At 41.1% G+C, this 16,505-nt stretch overlaps 1 protein-coding gene across 1 annotated transcript in view; it reads left to right on the top strand.

Annotated features, from left to right (window-relative positions):
- The window catches only part of LOC137634830 (cGMP-specific 3',5'-cyclic phosphodiesterase-like), a 362,765-nt gene that overhangs the window by 266,729 nt on the left and 79,531 nt on the right, over nt 1–16,505 (top strand). The window contains 1 exon segment of the mRNA XM_068367383.1: nt 212–301. Within this exon segment, the coding sequence (XP_068223484.1) occupies nt 212–301 (90 nt within the window).

The raw sequence follows: 16,505 nt of genomic DNA, 5'->3' as shown, positions 1-16,505 counted from the left end.
TGTAATAACTCTTGGTGTCTCAGAGAACCACACTGTCAAATTTTGCGTATACAAGTTCAGTCACTTTATTACATTTCCCGACTTAGATACTCTGATCCTACTTGTAGATATAGATAATTAAAGATAAAACAATGTGTAACCTGAGTTGAACAATTCGCTTTTACAGATTGATGCTCTAAATATTTCATCTATTATGTTTTCACACACACAGGTATTCAGAAGGTACTTAACATTCTGTGGCATCGGAATCCAAAATGCTCAGCTGTTTGACATGTCAGTTCGAGAGTACAAAAGAAACCAGGTAAGGAACTTGCTTTTTCTTCATTTTTTAGTCCCACTGTATAGCAGAGTCGGCTGCTCGCGTCAACTCTCTCCTTCTATTCCTATCCATTACATCATCTTCACCCCGTCCCACCCCACCTATATCACTCCTCTTCACATCCATCCATCCAATACTCCGACGGTATTCACTCCTCCCCTTCACTGGCATATTCTTAGAACTCTTGTCTGGTTCCACCTCCTCTCTTCTTATTACATGGCCATAGTATCTCCGACGAGCCTTTAGCCGTATCTTTTACATTATATATACAACTCATTCCTCGTAATATCTTTACTCTGCCTCCTTTTCAGTGGTCATATTCCAGAAATCCATCTCACCAACCTTATATCGCTTCTTTCCAAGTCTCTCCTGTTTCCTCCAAGTGCCCAAATTTCTGTCCTATATAAAATAGCAAATACCTGGTAACAGTTTTACACAGTACATCATTTTGAGTCTTGATGGTCTTTTCGTGCCAAAAACAACCGTAGTTATCGCTCCATTTTCGCTATACCCTTTTCACTAGTATTGATTCTGTTCAGCATTGCACCATCTTCCACTTGAATGTTTACTTCTTCGTGTCATTCTCTACTACTAATCTTTAGCCGTCGTTCCGATGCTCACCTTTAATCATTTCCTTTCTATGATTCCTTTCCATGCTAAAAACCCTTTTCAGGCTGTTGTTTTGTCTGCTATAAGAAAATTACTTTCCAACGATTGACAATCTTTTGACAATCCATTTCACTAAGAGGATTCTTTTCTTATACAATACAAAACTTTTTCCTTTAATAAATGCCGTGTCATATAAGGAAGGACGCTTAAGGCAAGTAACTATGGTTTATATATATATATATATATATATATATATATATATATATATATATATATATATATATATACTGTATATATATATATATATATATATATATATATATATATATATATATATATATATATATATATATATATACCTTACGATGAAATAAACGAATTCAGGATAAATGAAAATACTAATTAAGTACGTTCACTAAAATTATCTCATAAAAAACTTATCATCTTCATAACAAAACCTGATATATAAAGAAACCGCTAATGTAAGCAACTATGGAATGTGATATATATTTATTTTATATATATACACACACACACACACACACACACACACACACACACACACACACACACACACACACACACATATATATATATATATATATATATATATATATATATATATATATATATATATATATATAATATATATATTTCACTCACTTGGTGAAATAACCGAATTCAGTATTAATGAAAATAAAAAAATAGAAAGTTTACTGAACGCTTTCGTCGGGTTTATAAAATTGGCAGTGGGTTTTCAAAAGAAAAATAACTGTCACCCAAGTGTTGCTATCTTTAACACGCATACAAACACAAAGACACACACGCACACACAAATTGATAAAAAGTGATAGAACTATATTCTGGCATGCAAAGCGTTAGACCAATAGGTCAAATAAATATAGTTTTTGGAAATTGTGGTGGCGAGAAAAAAGAAGTTCGCTAATTTTCCCAGTTGTCAATTGCAAGGAATAAGAAACAAAGAAGGAAACAAATGTCAAATAACTTTCCCGAACGTGCTAGGATATAATAAATATAGATAGAAAACAAACGCCAAAAAAAAACTCAGAAATGTATTACCATCCATCGCTTTATTCACGGTTTAGGTACTGTATATTGGCTTTAGTTAAAAAAAAAAAAAAAAAAAAAAAAAAAAAAAAAAAAAAAAAAAAAAAAAACTCGTTCCACCGCTACAGTGATTTCAAAATATTTTCCCCACCCTATTCCAAAATAGATTTGGACAACACGACGAACATTTGGAGATGGGAAACATAATCAGAATATCCAAAAACACCCTAAACCTAACAGATCCGTCAATCCCATCAACAACTGCTAAATGAAAAATATCAATCGAATCTATCTTGAGAATAAGCCCCTGTAAATAGCAGAAAATTTTGATGAAAACCCCGTGCAGGGTTACATAACAGATATATGTATTAATGTACCTGTATGTGCAATTTTCTACATAAACTCCAGATGTTCGTTTTCGCATCCTTTTAAATGCCATAATATCATGATAAAAAATAGTATAGTCTTAAAACTTCCATAATTCTTGTCATCTATTCTTTATAATCAAAGTGTTCACTATACCAAGTGTTCGATCTCGCCTAACTTTTCGGATTGCATTCATGATTTTGGGTTACATAGGCCAGCGCTGGGGTCTGTGAGGCCACTCACCACTCAACTGCTACTTTGGGAAAACCTTAAAGTTACAACTATGGTATAAAATTTAAAAGTTGGACTGCAAGATCAAAAAAGGGAAACGGGAATGAAAGTAAAATAGAGGGATATAAAGCCAGCCTAACGAAAGGCCGAAGGAATCCTGCAATGACCTCCAAGTAACGCCTACAGTACACCGTGTGATATACCCTGGCGGCACTAAAGCCATACGTGAGCCTCCCTTTTCAAATTATCCTGGTAATAAACTATTTAAAAATAAACATGGTTAAAGTAAAAACTATCTTCCATATTTACTTACCTTTCACGCAGAGATGACGCTTGCTGTTGATGGTCGTAGAAAACTGTCCACAAAAACGGATAGGGTATAGATTATGGGTATCTCAGTGAAGGGGAGGATTTCAAAGGGAGGGTAAAGTTACACTCATGCAAGGGAATGATAAGGGAGGGTAGTTTCAAAGGAATACAACGGATGCGATGCTTCAAGGGTAGAGAAAAGTTAATATGAGTTTCAAAGGAAGGGTAAGGTTTTTGGTTTCAGTAAAAACTAAATTTATGATTATTTTTCTTTGATATTTAGGGCCATAGAGGTCTGCTAAACGATTTAAAAGAAATCCAAGAAAATTACTTTGACATATATATCTAATCTACAGCCTCTGTCAAATAGCTATGATAAAATGTCAGAACTTACTTTAAAATTAGACTTTAAAAATGAGTTGCTTACTCGACATGAAAAATTATTAACAGTAACACAAACAATTTAAAAATCAATAAAAACTAGCTCAAATAATATAATTATTATCCCTTACAAAGTATTGAATTTTATGCGCATTTTTTTTTTTGGGGGGGGGGGTCTGTTATAGCTTAAGGATAGAGCACTGGAATGGGACAGGATATAAATAAAAGGGATTTAATAATGGGTTGTGACATGTAGACAGTTCACGCTCTTGTACATCTTTCATCGCAATAGCACTCCCGTCTACCGGCAGACGCAATATGGAATCGCACACTAAACCACTTAAACGTATCGCATACGAATCTGAAAAGACAAGAAGTACGTTTACTGGTTTTAAACAACACAACTTAATCGAGGGGAAAATTCTCTAACTAAATATAACATGGCAAGAAAAACAAACTTACTCAACTTCCAAATATGTCCCTGACTAACCTTTAATATGAAAACGCATTCTATTTACTATAGCCTATCTAAGGAAAAACACCAGCATCCAATTCTTTATAGATCTTTTTCCTGACAAAAATACAGCCCTTACGTCATTATCTAATAGTTTCATTTTTATCAAAAGGTTTCATATTATTACTGATACAAGCGAAGCTGCACCTGTAATTAGGAAAGCAAAATGTGATAAGTTAATAAACTTATAATATAAGATTCCATTTATGTAAAAGCTTAGGATAGGTAAGCTAGAAAGGAGGTAGGAAAGACACATACTTGTGCATCCCACCAAGCCAATTGCCGTGACCCCACACTGTAATTAATTCAAGAGGACCGTCATGGGCCCTGGGAGGATGAAGAACATCCGTGTTGGATGAGCCAAGCTTAGGCTTCCTTTAGGGAATTAGGTGCGGTGAGAGGGGGAAGCTGAATTCATTCAGTGTATAAGAAAAGGGGGATAAGCTAAGCCCCCTTATCAGGTTAGGTCCCGGCAAGAGACTGCGCATGGATTGCCAGAATATGCTGGAAGGATTTTACTGTACAACTATACACAATAGTTTTCAGTCTAGGGTATAACCATACCATACGTGTACTGGCTATTATCCATAGCTGCACAATAATAGCTGCCGGCATCGGGCCGGCAGGAGGGAGGAGTGACTGTCCACTGTAAAGCGAAGATTGGTGGCGCCGGCAGCCTGACGGCATGCCGGAAGCTCGTCTGGCACCCTTCCAAGCCATCAGTCTATGTGGCAGAGAGAGAGGGTGACACCTTAGGTGATGGCAGAGCGCCGGCTTGCCCTGCCAGCCGGTAGGTGGCCGGCAACGGCATACCGACACTGACATCATTCAATGAGGCAGGTAGGGTACCGAAGACACTGACGGCTAGCGCCGGCAGAGTGAAGGCGGCAGTGCACCGGCACTAAGAGAGAGAGAGGGATAGGATAAGAGGAGAGAGAGGGAAGGGTAATACCCAGTACCCATTCTTTTCTTCCTCCAGAAAAAGTGTTCAAATGAAAGGGAGGGGTGTGACCTTTCATCCGGCGGCAGAGAGCCAGCAGTCGGCTATGTTGCCAGTGGCGGCCCAAGGGAGGACCAAAGAACACTCAAAGAAGGGAAGTCCTCTGCCGGCAGACCGACCGTCAAATGCTATCCCTTAGTTTGACTATATACGGCAAGTGTAGCAGTACGGACTAACCAACGAAAGGACCAAGCCGAACCCACAACCCGCCGGCACGCGGTTGAGTTGTAGGACGGCGGACAGGGGTGTGATGGCTAGCCAACACAAAAGGGATAGAGGGGGAGGTGAGAGAGTCCTGAAGGGGAGTGTATGAGGGAAGCGTAGCTCCCAATGGCACTCCCAGGGGTGGGGATTCTGTTCAGGGCTAGCCTGTCTAGTTAGGAAGAGTCCATTCTCCAGCCTAGGGTAGGTTAGCGCAGAGTAGGTACAGCACTAGTGTCATGTCTTAAACTATAAAGAAGCAAAATCCCCTTAGACTGCCTAACCTAGGCTAGGTGAGCTAGTCTCCTAGACCAGGAAGGGCAGGGGTAGGGCAATTCGCTAGGCCACGGGGAGGAAGGGTCGTAACCCAACCAAGTGTGGACTAGGGGGAAGGGCAGAGCCCCACCACCTTCGCCCTCCAGCAAGGACCAGAAGGAGAGCCCATTCTCCTAAAGGGGGGCTAGGGACGAACGACTGGTGCTCTGAGGTTCTGTCCCAAACTCAAAGCGCATGTACTATGGCAAGGAGAAGGGAAAGAAAAAATCCTAGCCTAACCTACCCGAATGTATCGAGGTTAGGAGGGCTAGGATGTAGCCTAGGCTACCTCAGAGGGAGGAGATTACCTTAGATAAGGTAACTGGGGAGGTGAGGAAGTATACAAGAGCCCTAGCGTTAGGTTAGGGGCAAGGGAGTCAACTACCAAGAATCACTGAAACCCCTTGTATACTTCCTAAAAGGCGAAAAAACGTATGTGCAATCACTGAATCTTGTATGTATAAATGCCTATATCTTCATTTCATAATAAAACACTAGAAACACTTACCATATCATGCAAGAAGTAAACATGAACACTTAGGCTATCGAGCCTAGGGGCTAGGCTAGCAATCTAGCATAGGGTTCGGCTAACTGTGATCGCCGAAAACGAATACTATCGGCATAATATAACAAATTCCTAGCAATGAAGACTAAATAACTAATGTTGATAATTAGTTATTAGACCGGGAGGGCTGTTCTGGCTAACTAAATAAAGCATGCAAGGCGAACAGCAGCGTCGCAATATGACGCCTCTGGTCGGGGCACAGCTCCGCCACAAAACACAAGATTTAAAGATAAAAAATCGTTACTTTACGGCTGGAGCTTATTTATGCAATACAAGAATATGGTACTCAACTTTCCAGAAGGCGAGGCTAAAGATTGCGACATGATGAAAATTACTCAGCGAGCACTGGGAAAAACACCTAGTCAGAGACGCTACGTAAAGAGGAATGGTAATATGGCGCACGGATGTGACGTCAGTCAAGATGGCGGCCGTTTGTTTCCATCGCTAGGTACCGTAACAGTAACGCAGGAGGAGAGCTTTGCAACGGCTCCTCCCATACTTGCCACACTCCCCCTCGAAGCGTAAACGCTATGTGGGGTGCAGATAGCTATGTGGCGTGTCAAGCATACGTCCCGTTATTATACGATATCCTAAAGGGAAACCTTATGGGTACTCGCGCCAGAAGTTAGAATTCTGTGAAACCTTTAGTTTAATTCTCTGGGAATATCTACGGTAGTCATATATACCCTTAGGAAGCTACTGAAGGAACCTTCCATCAGGACGTCATGGCTTGAGCCCAAAAAGCTGGAATAATAGATCCAAAGTAAAGAGTGAATGATTTGTATTTGTGTAGGAAAAAACTTATATTTAAACGTAACGGTTATGTTCAGAAATGCAGCAATTAAAGAGGCATCAAACTATTGACTCACACGTTGAAGAGTTGGGAAAAATGATAAATGTCAGGCTAAGAGAGGAAGGGAGCATAGGGAAAGAACAATTAGGACTGAATATTTTGCATATGGTAGCTGATGAAAAAATGTAAACAGCAAGACTTACTGTACATCTGGTATTCATAGACCTTGAAAAGGCAAATGACAAGAGTACCCACACATGAAATATGGAGATGTTTTAAGGAGAAAAAGGTACCAGAAAAGCATGTCAAAATTATTCAGATGCAAAGGAATGTAAATACTAGGGTGACAAATAGTATTGGGGAGCCTAATCAACTTCAACGCCATAATGGATGTAATGACTAAAGACATTAGAGAAGCAGTGCCATAGTGCATATTTTATGCAGATAACATAGTGCTGTGTGCAGAAAGGAAGGAGAAGGTGGAGAGCAGCACATGAGAGGAAAGGAATGAGAAAATACATGTGTATATATAAGTGTGCCAGTATTACTGAGGATAGTGAAAAGAGCTCAAGAATGAATAGGGAAGAAAAAGTTCAAGTACTTTGGTTCCATAGTAGAGGCTACAGGAAGCATGGATCAAGACATCAAATCCAGGCAGGATGGAATAACTGGAGGTCTGCATCTTGGGTTCCCTGTGACAAGAATTTTCCTCCGAGATCGAAGGGAAAGTTTCATAGGACTGTCTTAAGACCAGCTATGTTCTATGGAACAGAAATAGCAAGTAGGAGGAAGACAAAGGCGTAGATGGATGTATGAGAAATGAGAATGCTGAGATAGATGAATGGAGTAACAAGGAAGATATGATCCAAAATTAGTATATGTGAGGATCAACAAAGGTAGTTGAAGTATCAAAGAAAATAAAAGAGGGAAATCTTATATGATATGGACACTTGCTACGAAGCGATGAACATCATGTTAGAAGACACACAGCAGATTCAGGGTAGATAGAAGAGGAAGACCAAGAAATAGATGATGTGATTATGTAGGGGAAGATTTGCTATGGAAAGGTATTGACAAAAATGAAGCGCGGAACAGAAATCGATGGAAACGACGCATGACTCATTCATAACAACAATTGTATAACTGTTCCGCGAAGTCCATTTCAGCGAAGTCATCTTGAGTAATACTCTTTAAGCGATGATCATTTTTAGTGGAACAATTTGAAGGATGAGTAGTTCAAATGCCTCTATAAGCGATAAAATAATCTTGGTATTTAGCCGGAAACTAAAATTGAGCACTTTACAATCAATAGACAACAGTTTTTCATAGATTGAGGACATATGATTCATTGGCTTTTTATTTCATGTTAAGTACTTGTACATTAACCGATCATGGAAATCCTTTTATCAAAGCGTGAACAAGACAAAATATTGTAAGTTATATGGCTTTATATATAAAAAGGAAAAAGCCACTCTAAGCACTCTTATACAAACCTTTGCTATTTATAGGAGATATTACTTTCGCCGTAGCTGAAAGACGAGCCATAGGTTGTGCACACTTTTTGTCTGCACGGGCAAGATCAAGAGGAGGGTCACGAAGACTACAATCTTGTCATGGATTTGCAAGGTTATTGACTTTGTGCACTTAATCCTGACCCTCCTCCACAACAACGACGCAGAGCTCATGACGTCAGGGGCATTGCAACATTCCTGGCATTCAAGAAAAATTACTCTGTGACGCAGGTAATGCAAGGGGTCATGTAGAAGCATCAGACGACCTTCACCATCCACTACCTGCAAGATGTAACCCACAGGAACATGGATACATTTTCCATTGGTCCTGTGGTGGCTGCACAACAAGTGGTCTAAACACCTCAAGCTCCTCAATCGACAAGTAGCAGAGAATTGAGGGCGGAAGTGACCCGGGTTAGTCTGGGGTGAATGAGTAGAATGACTTTCTTCTTTCTTTCCTTCGCCTTTCCCTTCTCTTGGGGTATCAATACAACAGTCCTCGACACAGCTGACCTCACCTCTCTGCAGGTAAGATCTATTTCCTTTGTGTAACCTAAGTATAGAAATAATATTTGTTGCATCCACAATACCTCTAGCAAGGGGGTTATTGGGTAAAGTCTCGATACTCTTGGACTCCTATGACTCGAGATCCTATTACTAAACCAGCCACATTGCATGTGTCACAAACACACAGCTTGCGCAGACCACTCATGCACGACAATTTTAGCAAGGTGCAGGGTTCCTACCACCTACGATCTATATCGTAGGGGAGAGAACCCCTAGTCAAATGTCAAGAGCCAGTTGGCATGGACTTCCTCCCTTCTAAGAGGTAAGTCATGCCAAGAGCCAGTTGGCATGGACTTATTCCCTTCTAAGAGGTAAGTCATGCCAAGAGCCAGTTTGCATGGACTTCCTCCCTTCTGAGAGGTAAGTCATCCCCTATAAATAGTGAAGGGTTTGTATAGAGTGACGGAACAAATGATAAATTTAGAAGTAATTCGTATTTCTCCTAACAATACAAACATGGAGCTATTTATATGAATTGGCCCACCAGCCCTGTCCCCATAAAAAGTCTTGCCTGCAAGCAAAGTTGGTGCTCACCCCAGGTGTATGAGGGAGCGGGGTAGCTAGCTACCCTCAACCCCGCCCCAAACTACCAGTTGGGGTAGTTATCTAAAGCTATAATCTTATGGCTCCTCTTTCAGCTACGCCGAAAGTGATATCCCCTATAAATAGTTCCAGGTTTGTATCATTAGGAAAAATACAAATTACTTCCAAATTTGTCATATTAGAGTAGTAAATCACCGAATCTAACATTTGATCTTAATGCATTGTATTAAATAAACTTTTTTCAATTGGCTTTGCTGAAAGTGACTTTGCTTAAAAGACTGGCGACCACATATAGAAATGGGTTAAAGCCGAGAATTAGATAATGCGGTTCTCTGTATCGCGAATGACCAAATCCGCAAAAATAAATATCGAGGGCTATCTGTACCGTACTTTACAGTAGTAATGTAGGTACAGACTACATGTACAATAAGTTGGAATGGTGAGAGTTGACCTGCCGAAAACAGCAATCACTTACGAGTGTTTTCTTAGTTAATAAAGCTGTACTGTACTCTACTGACAGTATTGTACATATATATGCACAACAGTATCAGTCAGTGTTGTTTGATAGGAACAACAGTGTTTTATTGTCACAGTATTTATGCATATGTGTGGCAATGGCTTGTGTTATGCGTACCACAGTCTTACTGTACGTACGTATGTACAGTACATGTGTAGGCTACCGTACATACGTATGTAGAGTACATGTATGTACAAGTATAATTACTGTAATGTTCATGACCTGATACAATATTTACAATGAAATAGAAACCAAGAAAAAACAATACTGTACAGTACAGCGGGTAGACTAGTGAACAAAAGGCAGCAAGTTAGTACGTTATGAGTTGACCTACCCTATGTCAGCAAGCATTTGAGGAGTCTTGTTTTTCACCTCTTTCTGTTACCTAACTAATGCAAATATGAAGGGATGATCATGCAGGAACCCAAAACTCCAGCTTTATTCATCAGAGGTGTGGAGGTGATCCAGCAAGGGTCCCTCAAACCCCTTATTACCCAAAATGGCCAAGGATCTCATGCAATTAGTTCTCCCATTTTGTGTCAACCAGTTACAAGACTGGGTAAAATTATAGAATAATGCAGGGATTGTTATAAAATAAATGAGACTGGTATGTGGTACATTGAAAATTTTTGATAAAGATAACTGGTTTCTGCTAGCTATTGACATCAAAAACATTCAAAACTCCTTTAAATAAAGTACTACAAATTTTTTTTTAAGTAATTTGTATTTTTCTTAGCTATAAAAATCTGAGTCCTTCATAAGGTTACACTCTATTGCTATTTTGCTACAACCAAAATTAAGAAAACCCTGTGGTTCTAGAGACATTTTATGGTTGACCTATGTCTCCACTTAAACTGGGTAAGCGCATAAAAAACTGTCGCTCAAACCTTACTTCAGTCTTGGTTAAGACTTACAGGGTAGATGAGACGGGAAATATAAATAAATAACTGAAGTCTGTATATCTAGAATAGACCATGTACGTAGTTGGCTCACTCTAACAAATTCTGTTTTCAATGTAAGGTGGTCCCTGTCAGGTGCCCTGCAAAGAGGTTCATAAGGTGCTAGCTTTAGGGACCTTGAAACTTTTAGCACACTTGTTGTTGTTGGGGTATTAAAGCCAACACTTGTTGTTGGCACGGGCCTTTCCCTTGGTTGGCCCGTAGAGAAGCACACTCCAGGATGGGGGTTTGAGTTCCCAAAGTGGGCAAGATGCAACCTTTTGATTATAGATGAGAGTTGCCACATGGAGAAGAGATCAAATCCCATCAGTCTGAAGACTGTTTATGGCTGAGCAGTTGCCTTTTATCACTGTAGAATAAAGAAGTTTCTCCTGTAGGTAAACTAAAAAGTCTGCAATCAGTAGTATAAGGGCTCTATGAGGAATAATGTCCCTTCTACGACATCAATCAAAGAACAGTGACAAATTTTCCCGATAGGCTGCTACTGAGGTTTTGCAGAGGTATACTGAAAGTTGCTCCACAGTCGGTCTCCAAAAACCTTTCTTTCGGACATGTTGGATAACCTCAAACCATGAAGAAAGAGGCAGTGAGCTGCTTCAAGAAACTTTTTCATGTGAGGCTGACTTAGAAGGTTTGGCCGATCTGGAAGTTCACTTGGAACTCATGCGATAAGAGACCTGATGGATCAACAGAACGGGGGAAATGTATTGACGTCTACCCCGTCTTAGGGGAATTGGAAAGTGTCTTTCAATACTAACGCTGGGTCCAGGACTGGAGAACAATACACAGGCAGTTTGTTGTTTGTTGTTTAGATGTGTGGCAAACATGCCTATGGTCAGAGGAACCCTACAAAGTCAAGAGACTCTTCGCCACTAGAGGATCCAAAGACCATTCGGAACCAACTATTGTCCCTAGTTGGTTATGATTGTCTGCTGTTACGTTTTTCTTCCCCAGGATGAATTAGACTAAAAGATGAAAAGCATTTACCAGTACCTAGTGTTACATTCTTACTGCCAAAGCACCTGCTTATTGACATAGGTCACTATAGTCATATTGTCACTCAACAACACTACCAAGTGACCGTTGATTGTTTCTGTAAAAGAGGAATTGAGTTAGATATGCTGCTTTGAGTTCCAGATAGCTAGTGTTGAAAGACTTGTCCTCCCTCCTATCAGAATAGTCTTGATATTGTTCCTTTCTCAGATAGGCTCCCCATCCCTAGTAAAACCATTTAAAAATAGAAAATCTATAGATGGAGTCTGTAGAAGTAATCTGGCTAACAGATTCCCCCCTTTTAGCCACCACAAGAGATCTGTTCTCATTTCTCGAGGGATCTTCACAAGAGCTGATGGGGAGTCTTAAGGTAAGAGACCATTAGCTCTTTAGTTACCATTGTGCTGAGCAAAGATGATCCTTCCGAAGGATACCAGTTTCTCTCGGGAGGCAAGGTGACCCAGAAGCTTCTGCCAGAAGTAAGTTGTAAGGAACTTCTCGAGAAAAGTGGTTGCGATCTGTCTTAAACATTGGGCTCTGTCTGAAGATGAAAATACTTTGGATTGGACTGTATCTAAGTCTATGCCCAAGTACTGTAAACAATGTTAAGGGTCGAGTCTCAGCTTCTCGTAATTCAGCTAGTAACCATGATTATGAGTTCCTGTTTTGAGTCATAATAGGCTTACATTTTTCTGTACCTGTTTGGGGGGGAAGGGTACGCGGGCTATTTGTAAACCTGTGGATGCAGGGAAAGGTTTACACTTGCAGTAGGCCTATACAACCAATCTTTCTGGTGTTTTGCGATTTGATCCCAGGTGAGGAGTTTGGAAGTGTTGATGCTTTTCCAGGAAAAACATTAATAATTTTCTTTCTAAGGGAAACTTATCATTTGCGTTCTCGGGTATTACTGGCGAGTCTGACTCACTACATTATGGACTCTCACTGGAGAACAGTATAACTCCTCAAAAGGAGCAGATACCTGTTGTTCATTTACCGAATGGTGCGAGGACTGTGTTGGTGTATTACTCGATAGTAATTGATCTAAATCAACAGGAGAAATCTGCATCATGGATGAGAAATCTCCTAGTTCACCTACATCTGAAATAAAGAATTGTTACTCCAAGTTAAGAGGACTAGGTGGGGATGGTTCCTGTAATGAATCATGCTCTAGTTGGTCAATTGGTGAGGCCAGAGAGTCATATTCTCCCTCTCTCTAAGTATAATTGGGGGTAGTAGGTTAGCCAGGGCACCAGCCACCCATTGAGATACTACAGCTAGAGTGTTATTATGTCCTTTGACTGGCCAGACAGTACAGTACTACATTGGATCCCTCACTCTGGTAATTTCTTATTTTGTCTTTGCCTACACATATACCGAATAATCTGACATATTCTTACCACATTCTCCTCTGTCCTCATATACCTGACTACACTGAGATTATCAAACAATTCTTCTTCGCTCAAGGGGTAGCCATCGTGCTACAAACACCACCGGACATCAGAAAAAGCTATATCCATCCCATAGGGAGTAGATACCTGAGGCAGTAACCTCGAAGGGTTATGCCTCATGAGACTAGTCGACGCTCATTAATAATGGCACGAGACACTCTGGAGGCTTTGAGTCGGAAGGCTTTAGCCAACACCTGTTGAGGCTGATGTGTGCTCCCACTGTACCCCTAGCTTAAGAACCTCCAGCAACTGTTCCTTAAAGGGGGGACCCAAAATCCACAAGTGGGCCAAATCCGATGCATGGCGTTAGGCAAAAGAGACTCCGCTCTTCCGGTGAACGCTGGCGCTTCACTAGGGGAAGCAACAGGGTCCACCGAACCTGAGGGTTGTCTGCAGATTCAAAGGTACATAACGCTTACTTGTCAGTCCTCTGGAGGAGACCGAATAAACAGTCAGAAGGGGGTGCACAAAATGCCGGAGTAAGAAGTTAGGACTTCTTCAACCTCGAGGATGATCCTGAGGGAGAAGAATCCCTTTTAGATTTCTTCTTCCATCACTTACTGTACGGCTCCCACTGGGAGCATGGCCACTCCCAACAATCTAGGCAAGGAGATGCCTGAGTGCATGAATGTCGTCTGCACCCTCGACAAATAGAATGAGGACCTATCTCCTGCACTGACACAAAGGTGCCGTAAGAGCGCCCTTCCATACCAGAACAAACCTGCATCTAGATAAGTCCTCAAAATTCAATTTGAAAAAGAAAAGAAAAAGGCCAGTTTATAGCCCGTTTTAATATGGGTTAAAGGGGGAGAGAGAGACAGCTGTGTGTGAGAGCGGGGTGGTTGGTCTAACCCCCACTAATTAGAGGAAGGTTGTTTACCTCGCCTTAAAAGTTTATGGTATGTTTTTCAGCAAGCTGGAACATTATATCCACAGTAAAGAGCAAAAGGTTTGCATGTGTGTAGGAATAATTGTCATTTGTTACTATATATACAGTATACAAATTCTCATCCTTTACATAGGAGACTTGTCCTTAGGAGAGAAGTCCCCTTACCAACTCAACTGGCAGGAAAATTTACCCGGGATTACTAAACTCAAGCATGTGTGCACTTGAAATATGTTATTTTTATTAATAAAATAAATTTTTGAATATACTTACCCGATAATCATGTAGCTGTCAACTCCGTTGCCCGACAGAATTCTATGGAGGGATACGCCAGCTATCACAATACTAGAAGGGGGTGTACTTACCAGCGCCACCTGTGGCCAGGTACTCAATCATTTGTTGTTGACACCTCCTCAATTATTCCTCGGTCCACTGGTTCTCTCTGGGGAGGAAAGGGAGGGTCGATTAAATCATGATTATCGGGTAAGTATATTCAAAAATTTATTTTATTAATAAAAATAACATTTTTCAATATTAAACTTACCCGATAATCATGTAGCTGATTCACACTCAGGGAGGTGGGTGAAAACCAGTGTACATGATTAAAGGATAGCTAAGTATCCCATATTTCATATAACAGTTATCTCAAATAACAATGAAATAATAAGTACAGTACCTGGTAAGGAAGTCGAATAGAACCGTTACTCTGCCTTTTATTTAAAGTTCGTCTTCCTTACTGAGCGCAGCGTTCCTCTTGGAGGCTGAATCAACCCAAAGGTGCCAAAGTACAAGGGGTTGCAACCCTACTAAAGGACCTCTACCAAACCTTTAACCCAGACGCTTCTCAAGAATGAATAGACCACCCGCCAAATCCAAGGATGCGGAAGGCTTCTTAGCCTACCGTAACAACCATAAAAACAACAATAAAAGTATTCAAGAGAAAGGTTAAAAAGGTTATGGGATTAAGGGAATGTAGTGGCTGAGCCCTCACCTACTACTGCACTCGCTGCTACGAATGGTCCCAGGGTGTAGCAGTTCTCGTAAAGAGACTGGACATCTTTCAGATAAAATGATGCAAACACTGACTTGCTCCTCCAATAGGTTGCATCCATAATGCTCTGCAGAGAACGGTTTTTATTAAAGGCCAACGAAGTAGCTACAGCTCTTACTTCGTGGGTCCTTACCTTCAGCAATGCAAGGTCTTCCTCCTTTAAGTGAGAATGTGCTTCTCTGATCAGAAGCCTTATATAGTACGAAAGCCCATTCTTGGACATGGGTCTCGAGGGTTTCTTGATGGCACACCATAAGGCTTCTGACTGTCCTCGAATAGGTTTAGACCTCTTCAGATAATATTTGAGAGCTCTGACAGGGCAAAGAACTCTCTCTAGTTCGTTACCTACCATGTTGGAGAGGCTAGGTATTTCGAACGATCTAGGCCAAGGACGTGAAGGAAGCTCGTTCTTTGCTAGGAATCCAAGCTGAAAAGAACATGTAGCTGATTCGGTTGTGAAACCAATGTTCTTGCTGAAGGCATGAACCTCACTGACTCTCTTAGCTGTTGCAAGGCAAACGAGAAAAGCAGTCTTGAGGGTAAGATCCTTGAAGGAAGCTGACTGGAGAGGTTCGAACCTAGATGTCATAAGGAACCTTAAGACTACGTCTAGATTCCAGCCTGGAGTGGAAAGACGACGTTCTTTAGACGTCTCAAAAGACTTGAGAATGTCTTGAAGGTCCTTGTTGGAAGACAGGTCCAAACCCCTGTGGCGGAGAACTGAGGCCAACATGCTCCTATACCCTTTAATCGTAGGTGTTGAAAGGGATCTCTCATTCCTAAGATGAAGAAGGAAGTCAGCTATTTGGATCACAGAGGTATTGGTAGAGGATATTGAATTGGCTCTACACCAGCTTCGGAAGACCTCCCACTTAGACTGGTAGACTCTACGAGTGGAAATTCTTCTAGCTCTGGCAATCGCACTGGCTGCCTCCTTCGAAAAGCCTCTAGCTCTAGCGAATCTTTCGACAGTCTGAAGGCAGTCAGTCGAAGAGCGTGGAGGTTTGGGTGCAACCTGTCTACGTGTGGTTGACGTAGAAGGTCCACTCTTAGAGGTAGAGTCCTGGGGAAGTCGACTAGCCATTGAAGTACCTCTGTGTACCATTCTCTTGCAGGCCAAAGGGGAGCAACCAGCGTCAGCCGTGTCCCTTCGTGCGAGACGAATTTCTGCAGAACTTTGTTTATAATCTTGAACGGAGGGAATGCGTACAGGTCGAGATGGGACCAGTTCAGAAGAAAAGCATCCACATGAACCGCTGCAGGGTCTGGAACAGGGGAACAATAAAGCGGAAGTCTCTTGGTGATGGAGGTGGCAAACAGATCTATGGTAAGTTGACCCCACAAGGTCCAAAGTCTGTT

This window comes from Palaemon carinicauda, chromosome 45 (assembly GCF_036898095.1).
Source record: "Palaemon carinicauda isolate YSFRI2023 chromosome 45, ASM3689809v2, whole genome shotgun sequence".
NCBI lineage: Eukaryota > Metazoa > Arthropoda > Malacostraca > Decapoda > Palaemonidae > Palaemon > Palaemon carinicauda.
Note: the sequence above shows the minus strand (reverse complement) of the source record. Positions and strands in the feature narration are given on the sequence as shown.